Source organism: Dendrobium catenatum, unplaced genomic scaffold (assembly GCF_001605985.2).
Source record: "Dendrobium catenatum unplaced genomic scaffold, ASM160598v2 fragScaff_scaffold_1038, whole genome shotgun sequence".
NCBI classification, from domain to species: Eukaryota; Viridiplantae; Streptophyta; class Magnoliopsida; order Asparagales; family Orchidaceae; genus Dendrobium; species Dendrobium catenatum.
Window position 1 is genome coordinate 2,334,402 of NW_021319500.1, and position 12,322 is coordinate 2,346,723.

Here is a 12,322-nt window from a genome sequence, read left to right on the forward strand (position 1 = left end):
ATTTTTATCCTTATGGGTAGTTAGTCGCTATTGTAGACCAAGGGGCATTCTAGTCTTTTGTGTTAGCTATCATTTGGAAGCCTATATATATGGCTCTCTTATTATGTATGAGGATTGATTATGGATAAATGAAAGTTTTTCTTGGTGATCTCTTTGTGAGTTCCAAAACTCCTCTAGATCTCTTTGTTAGTTCTTGAGGAGAAAGCTATTAGATCTCTTTGTGAGTTTTAGGGGAAAGTGTAAGGATCGTGATTCTTGATTTTCTTATCTTCTTCCACCAATCACTTCCTCTTCCACCTCAAAAGAAAACAACAAAACCCTTGGCTTGAAGAACCCGACCCCCACCCCTTGCCGCCATCCCTTGAAGCTGCCGCCGGCCATCCTACCACCGGCCGGCCACCTCGCCACCGACCCCCCCCCCTCCATCCGGCCACCACATCTCTTTTCTTCCTGCCATCCTTTTGAAATTCAAATTTCGAATTTCAAATTCTTTCCAAATTGGGAAATCCAAATTAGGAAAGTTCTTTATGTTAAATCCAATTTTAAATTAAATCAAATTGAATTTAATAATTATCTTTCCTAATCATCATTACGCATTTAGAAACCCCCTCCCTTCCTCCCACAATCTCCTCCTACTTGAAGCCGCCGCCCCCTTATTGGGGATTTCCCTTGAATGCATTCAATGCACCTCCCCTTATTTGAAATCTAAAATTGATTTCAAAAAAACCTTCCCTCCAATTTCACTTAAAACTGAAATTGATTTCAGTTTTCTCCACAAACCCTTCTCCCCTCTTCCCTCTATGCCGCCGGCCCCCATACATGGGCAAAATCCCTCCCTTGCCAAATTAACCCCCACCCTCATTTAATTTTGAAATTGAAATTCAAACATTTCCCTCCAAAATCACTTAAATCTGAAATTAAATTCATATTTATTGAGAATCCCTAAGTTTTCCCTAACCCTAGCCGCCCCTTCTCACGCCAATCCTCCAAGCTGGCCGCCCCTCTCCTCTCTTGGGTTTTCTTGTTGTGCTCTCTCATCTACATGCAAATGATGCATGGCGGATCCCGAAGTTGATAGCGAATTCGTGTTCGACGTCTACGGAGACATCCACATCGTTCGTTCACCGTTCTTTGACGTCGGGTTTGGTTTTGACGACACCGTTGAAGAGTATTTGAACCAAATCCTCCCCACCCTTGTGGACGTCATCGATGATCAATTCTCGGACTACGAGTGGACCATCAACGGTCATCCACCTGTGCCACCTCCACCTCTGACTACCTTCCCAACAACGAAGTTCCTCGGCTCATCCGTCCTAGTGGCTACCTCATTCCTAGTGTGGACGATCTTCCTCCGCTCAACCTAGATTCGTAGGGAAGAGAGTAGATCCTCAAGGTGAACAACTCCTTATTAACTTTTGAATTTGTGTGTTAAGCTCTTACATTACTTCGCCTTTGTATTTGATTAAATTGTCTTGGTTAATCTTCATACAACTCTTTGCCTAAGCAAGTGGAATACTGAGAAATGAGAATTCTTGTAACTAACTTGGAATTGACGCATAATTTTATAACGATTAAACTTTTAGTAAATTCTCTTTATAATCTTGTGTAACTCCAAGCTTGCATCACATAACATGCTCTCATTTTATACTTCACCATTACTTAAATTAGTTGCTTGTATTTACAACTTTAGTATATAGTGACTTAGGCTTCGTTTGGGACGACTTTCTTATTGCTTCTTAAAACAACTTCCTAGACAAAAAAAAAAATTTACTAGGAAGCTACTTTAAGAAGCAGAAAGAAAGCCGTCCCAAACGAAGCTTGAATTGATATAGATTTATGTTGTTTTGTAAATCTACTTCGACCAAACTTGAATGTTACATCACATATATTCAAATAAAACTGTAAAATCATTTTGACCATTTTTCTAATCATCATATTTAAGTTCTTTTTGGTGATTATATGCTCTATACATGCACTCTTGACACTACATTTATGGGACTAAAGGCTCTACTCCAACAGCACAACTCCACCCAACTTCTTCGCTTCCAAATGTCAATCCCAAATTACAAGTTCTCTACCCCTAGCTTGACATGTTTATAGATATTAAAATTCAAAGAGTTTAATCACAAAAACAATATCAAAATGTAAGAAAAAAATCGTTTACATACAATTTTTGTTTTATATTTTCCATAATACAAATATGATAACAGATAACTTTAATTCATAGACGCTTACAATAACCTTCAAACTCTAATACTCTAAAAATATCAAATTAATATTTTGAACAACTGAATTAGATCAACCAAATAAAATTAATTAGATTTGATTATTCAATTTTATCTAAATAATACAAATCCCTAAACAACCATAATAATGGCCATAAATAAGCAAAAAAGACATTAGCTCACAACAAAATTGTTCCATTCCTATTCTCCTATCGTCAACTGAATAGCAACAACAACTATCAAAGAAGGAAGGAAGCCGCATCACAAGTAGAGGGATAAGGATTACCGTATAAAAAAAATAGTTAGTGAAACTGGCAACTTCACTTGAAAAACGGAAATCCAGACGCAGGATCTAAATAAAACCTTATTCAGTGAAAACTAGATAACAATAAAACCTTTCAATATTAGTGTAGACTTACCACACGAATGTACACAAACAACACTGCAGTTAAAAATTCTCAGCCAAACTATAAGAAAGTTTCAGGTAACATAATATTACGCTACTTTGTTTTAAACAACTTAGCTTTCAGAAAAGAACATGTTGTCGCTGCATGATTCAACTAGTTGATGGCTGACACTGAACAGGATATGTGGCTGAAAGAGAAGTCCACATTGGTCAAGAAGACCATATCCTCTTATTTCAGTTTAAAAAGTCTGATATGAAGATACTCGACGCCTTTAGGGTTTAAAGGATTCCTCCAGCTTTCACTAGCTCTTCGAGTGCCTTGTTGATTTGAGGTTCGGTTAAGCCTTCCAGCCGCACATATCGCTCTACACCCATGTCTGAACAAAGGAACGGAACAGTTCAGCTCAGTCAAAGAATTCGCTAAAAGACTGAAGCAAACTAAAGCTTCGTTTGGGACAATTTTCTTACTGTTTTATAAAACAAAGTTTTAGTACAATTTTTTTCTTGCAAAAACTTTTTGTACTAAAACTCTGCTTTATAAAGCAGTACGAAAGCTATCCCAAACGAAGGCTAAACGTGATCTACTGATCGCATCAACAGTACCAGCCGTGAGGTAAGTAATCATCTAAAAACTAAAAACAGCAAATATACGTGAAAAATCTTACATATTTTCATTTACAAAATTATCACCAAATATTTTAATTTACAATACCAACAACCTACAACATTTAAAATACACCAAAACTACCACCTTGAGAGTTAGTTATATTAAATTTTTAATGATTTGGGTGAATCACAAGTAAATAGATAGAAGTAGTTCATTTTGAACGTTTCAGAATTAGTTTCATAAATAATAATATTTGGGTATTACATGTGTAACTTTTTCAAACTAAAACAAGGTTTTGAAATAAACACCTTACAAAAGAGATGAATAAGTATTCTTCTCTTTTGGGAGATAAGAATAAAAATCATGCCAAGCAAACAGAGGTATCCATGTGCTCTAAACAGTTCAAAATAAACAGCAAAAGTTTTCATATCAAATACAAGGGAAAAGATACAGATCGGACTCTGCAGTACAAAAGAATTTGCAATTCAAATGTTTTCATTCAATACTGAATTCCTCACAAAATAGATAAAAGAAGAAAATGCCACAATGCACTGCTGCTCATGAAAAATTAATATAAGTTGAACAAAATAATAATATTTAGAATCTTAATAAATTTTGTATATCACTTTCTTCTCCACAATACAAACTCTTCTCTTAAGCATAAAGTTAAAAATAAATAAAAAAATAAGTGACAAACTAATGATAGTTTAAAAAAAAAAGTAAAAAGAAAGAAAGAAATCCATCAACAAGAAAGTCTTAAATAAGAACATCATCAATTGGAATGGAAAACAAAACTTATCATTTCATTAGTTTCTCATAAAAAAAGAATACAATATATTACATCTCATCTTTTTTATTCTTCCATGGTACCTATGATGCACCGACACTTCTCTTCAATGAGGCGTGCAGTGTCCGACACGTATCCGACACAACACGCGTCCGACACTCTTCCAACACGTGTCAGACAAGCCGAAAATGTGTCCAATTAAGAAATATTAAATATAAATTGGACACACGTGTCCGACACACGTATCCTAAATATTTTATGAATTTTTTTAAATATAATTTCTTGTATTTAAAACTTTTGCTTATTTAAAATATAAAAACTAAGTTTTTTATTTCTTATCCACAACATCAAATCAATCGTCCGCACTTGATACCCTATTCATCAAATATTCTCATTTTCATTTCTCTTTGGCGGGTTACAACTTTGATTTCACAACAACGCTAGATATCATCTCAACATTGACGTCTAACGTTGTTATAACATCAACATTTCAAAACGATCTCCATATCAAAGCTGACGTTGTCTTTATATTGATGCTCGATGCTAGCAATTTTTACACCCACAACATGACATATCATCTTTGTCCAACGCTCTCTCAGCATCGATGATAAACACATTTTTAACATTGACGACCAATATTTATTGCATAATATCAATGCCCGAGTCTCGACATCATTGTCATCTCCTCTCTCAATGATTGATAAACGACATCAAAGCTCGACTCTTGATATCCTAATATTAATCATTTTAAGCATAAATTATAGTTAAATGACTTATTAATTTTAAATTATTTTTAAAATTATACTTATTCAATTTATAAACTATTTTTAAAATATAAAAACTATAATACCGTGTCCGTATCATATATTTTCAATAATTCACGTGTCCATGTCGTGTTCATGTCTGTGCATCATAGCATGGTACGCATGGTAAAGCTCAATCTTCCAAAACATCATTGTTGTAATGTTACGCACGGTTGTCTAACCACTGACGATCAATGCTTACCAACTATTAAGCATAAAACTAAATATTTCCAACTTAAAAAACTTGAAATTTTTTATTCGTTAAGATATTATGAAAGCTCTTGATTGATCAAACATTGATAAAGACATCCATCATGTTTAATTTATGAAAGAAGATGGTGATTGTTCTCATAAGAAAATATTTTTATAGTTTCATATCAAATTCAATTATAAATTAATCTATTAACTCATGATAATGATCACTATATTCTAAATTCTTCTGTAAGAAGTTAAAATTGAAGATAATAAAAATTATATTCTAAATATTTTTACAAGATTAATATATTTATATTTCAAACTTACATACACACCAGAGGAGCATACATCTCATTAGGATTATGCCACTGATGAATTCATCGTTGACGGAGAGAAAGATAAAGCACGGCTGCATTACAGTGGGCTGCAAATCTCTCAAGAAGCACATCATTGCCAGAGGAGGTCGTGAGCACATCACCACTGATAGTAGCTTGCACATCATGGAAAAAGCAGCATGGTGGTAGAATCATCGATGTTAAGAAGGCATTGGAAGCATGCTTTCATTACTATAGCTTGCATTTTTTTTAAAGGACCACTTCAGCGCCCACTAGAATTTACCATGTATGATGGTATTATGCTTGTAATGATGAAAAAAAGACTAGTATCACCTAGCAGATGTTCCCAATCTCTCTACTACTCTCTTACTGGAAAGAATAAAGTAAAGTCGTTAATGTAGAATGCATAATTTTGCAAAGGTCCGTGGAGCACTAGAATGAAAGGAATCAAATACAACAGAAATCTCCTGGTTGGAGGATGTGAGCTTTGACGAATGGTGCCAAAGCGCAAGCGGGATATTTGAGAAGTGGGAGGTGGACATGGTTGCTAAAGCTTGCCACTTCGGTCTATCACTATTGAAATTTGTTGGAGGAGCTATAACTGCCAAAAGTTGTAAGGGAGTTGTTGCAAGAATTGAACTACCATTGATAAAACCAAGTTGTGAATGTTGCTCTTCATGGAGTTCAAGAGGAGAATGCAATTGCATAATTTCATCACTAGAGTAGCACCAAAGATAAAACCTATTTTTTCCATTAACTGTCAATAGTAGATGCCTCTTGCTATCATTGTTGGATGTTGGAGAAACTTGTGTTGTTGCTGCAAACACTTCTGGCCAATGTGTTCCACAAATAACAACTAGCTGTTGATGTACCGCAATTGATAAACCAAGTTGTCACTGTTGTTCATCATGAAGTCCCATGATTTCATTGTTTCCATTAACTATCAATGGCAGATGCATCTTGTTGTCATGCTGCAACCATTTCCGGTAAATGGGTCCACCTCAAATATATAGATGAAGAAAATAAAATAAAAGATACAAAATAATAAATCCTCAAGTTGTTGATGTTGAATCCTTAAGACATCTTAATATAAGATCACTTAGCTCAACCAACTACATCTGATAGTGTTAAGGCACACTTGGGGGGGGTTGTGAGGGGCGGGTTGGGGTGGTTATTTTAAAATTTAACTAAAGAGGAACAAACCAATATGCAGCCGAAAATAACTTTGAATAACAATTCCAACTTTAGACAACAAATAAAGCAAACAATGCTAATAGATTTTTTTTTTTTACTACTTTTTTTTTGTTCTAAAAATTTTAGAGCAATAGAATTACTAATGATTACTTCAAAGAAAATATTCTCAAAACTAAATTTCTAAAGATTGCAATCACAATAACATCAAATCACAAATCTCAAAAATTAAAGCTTGCATGAGATAAAATGAAGAAAAGTAAAAAAAAAAAGATAAACCACAATTTTTGTAGTGGTTCAATCAAACTTAACAAACGTTCACTCCCCAAAGGTCCTACTCTTTGTGAATTCCATTAGTAAACACTCATACACTCAGTAATGCGGAGAAGCCCTTTCTCTGTTCCCAACTGGAGAATAACCTTTACAAAGCTCTTTCTCCCGAAAAGCCTCAATCCTCATGCTTCCCGCAAAGGCTGATATGCCTCTCCTTCTTTCTGCTCCTCACAACGGCGAAGATGTATCTCCATCCTTCTACTCCTCGCAACAACGGAGATGTCGCTCCCCTAACCTCCTCGGCTAGAGCTCCTCTCCAAGCGCTCCAAAACCACAACCTGGAGCATCCAAAGTGCAGGTTGGTGAGGAAAACCGTGTGCTCCCTCACACACCCCTTGACTCTCTCAAGAAACAATCCCTTAACCTCACCTTCTCCCTCTCCCAAGTGGATTGGACACTCTCAAAAACAAAGAGACGCCTCTCCCTCTCCAAAGATATCTCTCTTAGAAAAAAAAACGTCTCAAGCTGCTCACTTACATCCCCTCTCATGTTATGAAAAGAATTATGTTGGGCTATTTAAATCAAACCCTAATTTTCAATTATGTTCTTCTAATCGTACAATATGAAGTGTGTATCGTACTGCATGATTAGTCAATCACCCATTTTTTAGATCTAAAAAATCGGACAGTATAATAATTAATTATACAGTACAATTAGCTATATCAAATCAAGGAACGTTCAAGAAGAACCAATGTTTGTACACCAAATGTTCTGTTAAATTGTATTGAACGATTTAGATCGTATAGTAAAATTGTCAATTAAGATTTGATCCTGCTTTGATTGCATGATCAATAGTCCAAATTAGGTAATATTAATTAATAATTGCACAGTACGAAATCTTTCGAACAATACGATTATGTCAAAATTCAAATTTTAAATTTGTCTATATTTGATAACTTAGATTCAACTGCAGAGTTTTATCAAAATATTGATCATCCTGTATGAACTCATACCATACAGTAGGATTAGTTATGAAGAAAATTAATTTAATTGAATACTTGATTTTATATTATGGATTAACAAATCATAATGTAAGATTGAGATCTTACAATAAAATTTAACAGAGAATTCAAGTGTTTAATTTTAATCCCCACTCGTGAGTGTGTGCTCGTTTATCTTGCTAACATACACCTAATTACATAAGGACTCAAGAAAAAAAATATATAAACTGTCGTTTCAATTTTAACTAAATTGAATGTGGCAATTTCTTGAATTAGCTTCTTTGACTCAACTCTATGTATGTTATACCTTAAATTTTAGTAGCGCACAAAAGAAACAAGTAATATATAAAACAAAGAGTAAAGAGTTACCTAAATAATAATGTTTGAAATCATCAAAACACCAGGTCGGCTCACGGATTTTAACAATGTTCCCTTTTGTTAATGATGACAAATATTTTTTGGTTGGATTTTAGATTTTAAAATATGTGCTTAATTCCCTGCACAACACTCCATGCCTTTTTTGTTATGGGAAAACATTTTTAATGAATTTTAGAATTTAAATACATTTTATATATTTATTATTATTATTATTATTATTATTATTATTATTATTATTATTATAACACAGTAAAACAAATAACACAGCACAAAAAAAAACCGAAAAAAATTGATTTTGCATTAAAAATTTCAAAACAAGTACAAACAACATCAACTAATATAAATAAGGAACATCTAAAATATTTATACATCTGCTACTACAAGTAAGTAGTATCACTACCCCTTTTGACATCATAAAAAGGAGTAAATGAAAGAAAAATACACCAATGAAAAGAAAAATACAAAATACTAAAAAACACAAATATCACTCAGTAGACAGTCCTTGATTAGGTGGCAGCGATGGTGGTGGTTGGATGTAGTGGAGAAGGGAAGTGAGCTTAGGGATGTCAAAATGGGTCAACGGGTCCGATTATTGTCCCGCCTGAAATTGACTTGATCTGAATCCGGTCAAACCGACCCACTTAAATGGGTCAAAAATGCGAACCCAAACCCGACTAATAACTCATTTTGATTTTAAAATATATATTTTTTTAACAATAGATTTTAGATTAATTAATAAAAAATAAGACAATCATAATAACATAATTTGATTGTACCTTCCAGATAAGATGTTTTGGACTAACTTGATTAGATAGTATTCCCCCAATTGTACTGTACGAAAGACTAGAGGCTATGTAAGACGGGCTTGCTTTCATTTTCAACTCACATCCTCAAACCTTTACTTCTTCTCACTAGTGTGCACTTTCTTCCTCCCTCTATGGATAACAAACAAGTTAGGTTAGGCTTCTAGCACCCCATGCTAAATGATCGATTCCAAAGTGAAGAGGATCAGGTGGCTTATGAGAACTACATAAGTGCCTCTATCACGGACTCTATGGTGCTCGAAAAAGAAAATTTATCGTATCAGGTACTCGAGTTATTTGCTACCACCACCCTGCAATTTTTGATTTGCCTATCTTTCTCCTACCACACAGAGCTCCTTCTTGAATATTTCTTGAATCTTGGAATCATAGTTGACTACACTAATATGCAATCATATGTATGTTATCATCAAGTCACCATCATTGCTGACAATTTACATAAATATATGTGCATGTCCAACAGTGGGCAAGCACCCCCATAATATTGCACAACCCTTAAGTTACAACTAAACCACTGTCAACACTATGTCAACACTACCCTTAAGAACGCAACTTTAAACAAACATTAGCTTTTAGTTCACAACATGGTTCTAAATGCATGTGTTATACAACACAATCCTTGACAAAATGTGATCCCTAAGACTGAAAACAGCATAAATATCAATCCCTTACTCTCGATTGTTACCTACTTTTGTATGACTATCACGTAATTTAATGCTGCAAAAATGATTATTAGGTACATTGATAACTTAATCTTCACTACAATCCTTGTGCCCGCCGAAAGCAAAATCTGAACATAAGAAATGTCATAGCCTTCATTTTAGAATATAAGTGCAATCTCATCTATCCTGCACCACCTGTCACCAAATCAGGTTCTTCAAAGACCACTCATTTCACATCATCTATAGTGATAGATGTAGGGCAGCACTGGGGTGGCCGCATCTTACTCTAAGGAAGAAGCAAAAGTAGGGGAAGCACCCACACAACCTCTTCCTCTTGCTTATTATTATCCCCAGGATGCATGGACTGGGCATTTTTCCCATTTATAATTAAAGGTTGACACCCATATTGAGCATACCATACAATAGTGGTAGGAGCTACAAAAATAGCATGAATCGTGCATGGTGTCAAGACCAGTTCGTCTCCCTTCACCACTACTACCAGCTACCACCACAATCACTTGATCAACGACCCTCTGCTGAGTAATGTTTGTGTTTTCCAATGTTTTGAATTTTTCTTTTCTTTGTGTATTTTCCTTTTAGTTTACTCTTCTTTTTGTATTGTCAAAAGGGGAAGTGATACTAATTGGTTGTAGTAGCAGATATATAGATGTTTTAGATGCTCTCTATTTGTATTAGTTGATATTATTTGTACTCATTTTAAAAATTTTAATAGTGTTCTTGCTTTTTTGGTTGATATTTGCTTTTAATCTTTTATTATGTTAATAATAATAATAATAATAATAATGTATTTGAATGCTAAAATTTATTAAAAAGGTTTTCCTATAAAAAAAGAAGGCATGGATGAGGGGAAGATCCATGCAGGGAATTAAGCACCAATTTGAAAATCTAAAATCCAACCAATAATGTTTGTCATCATCAAAACATCATCTTGGATTCATGGATTCCAACAATATCAAAAGCCCGCCAAATGACGATGGTCTAACAAAGGCTTTCTAACTAATAGCTAAGTTGTTCTAAATCTATGCGCACTACAATGTTAATGATTCAATCATCTACGATAATCAAATGCAGGTTCATGACTCAACTGTCCACTATGGAATGTAGGAGACTTGAAAAAAAATTATTTTATCTTCTTAGTAGTCCTCTTTCATTCTCCCCCTCGTTGGACACCCAATTGTGCATTGGAAATTCGATCCCCTAACCGGTGCTATGATATCAAATTTATGTAGCACAATCAACTATTTCAAATGCTTAAACTGGTGGAGAAGGTGCAAATAAGGCACTATAACCAATATTTCAGCCACCAAAGATAAATAAGTCAGCTACAATACCCATGACTCCAACAAGGCTGATATTGGTTCCAGAGAATGGTGATGGTAGTCTAGCCATATGAATTGTACAATAACAAACATGCTTTGACATGATTAAACAAGATTGATGTATTTCTCCCAAGAAAACCTTATGGGAAATGCACTGAAACAACTACCCCCTTACTCAATGCATGGCAGCCTATGCTTGGGGAAGGAGAAGTCTGAACCAATTCGAGCTAATTAAAGCCAAAATGACTCAAGCTAATTTTCTTCGACTCAATTTGTTTTATTAACTATTTGGGCCTCAAATCATGCAATCTTAGTATCAATGGGCTCTTATTGGCTAGTTGAACATTTGATAATGCTTACACAACGTTTTGGCTGATTTGGCTTAGAGATTTAATTTTTGAAGTAAATTAAGTCTTTTTCAGCCCATTTGAATTGCTCCAAGATTCACAGATTGTGTTTGATCATATGAAAATTTTACAATCCCAACAAATATTAATGATGAATAGAAAGTTCATTGGTTCTACGCCCCCCTCTTGCTTCTTCTCTTTATATAATCTCTGGTGAGAAACAGGCTCTCTCTTTCTCACACCTTCCACTATTCTCTCGTTCCTTGTATTCTTCTCTTTCATTTTTATGTAAAATACATTTAATTGCGTAGCCATACAAGCTTCCACAACCCTAATACATCAAAAAGATATTAAAGCCATTTGATACCTAGAATGTGATGGACCGCTCCGGTCCATAACAGCACCGGCCCAAAAAAGGGCCGGTTCTCACTTACTGCAGGCGGAGAACCCGCCTGCCTGGGCGGACTGCCGAAGGGGAACCAGGAGTCGGGTGGGCCCAAGGGGGCCACCAAATTGAAGAGGAAGAATGAGGTGTTTGCCCTAGGGGTAATTAGGGTATTTTGAGGGGTTTATGTGAGAGTTAAAAGTGAGTTAGGGTGGCTTTTTGGAGGGATCTTGTTTGGTGGCTGTTTTAGCTTTCTTTCTAATCTAGGACTTGGGAGAAAGCTTCTCTTCTCGAAGTGAGAGCATTGTATCCGTGAAAACTTGTAAGTCTTTTGATATTCAAGTTATTGAAGTGTTTGTGAGTGTTTTCATCCAAGAAATTTCGCATTTTTCCACCGTTTTTGGACTGTTTTTCTTGGATTCCGAAAATTACAAACTAAGATCCATCAAAGTGGTATCAGAGCGCTAGATCCACAAGGAAGGGATGGGTACACGAAGGATTGAATCTATTGAAGAGAAAGTTGGAGAGTGGGAAGTGGAGTTCACCGCCCTTAAGGAGAAATTTGC

At 35.0% G+C, this 12,322-nt stretch overlaps 1 protein-coding gene across 1 annotated transcript in view; it reads right to left on the reverse strand.

Annotated features, from left to right (window-relative positions):
- Window positions 1-2,597: 2,597 nt before the first annotated feature.
- Window positions 2,598-12,322, reverse strand: part of LOC110093395 (NADH dehydrogenase [ubiquinone] 1 alpha subcomplex subunit 2) — a 15,180-nt gene continuing 5,455 nt past the window's right edge. Inside the window, exon 3 of the mRNA XM_020818268.2 lies at window positions 2,598-3,008. Coding sequence (XP_020673927.1) covers window positions 2,911-3,008 — 98 coding nt within the window. The 3' untranslated portion in view covers window positions 2,598-2,910. The remainder of the gene's footprint in view (window positions 3,009-12,322) is intronic.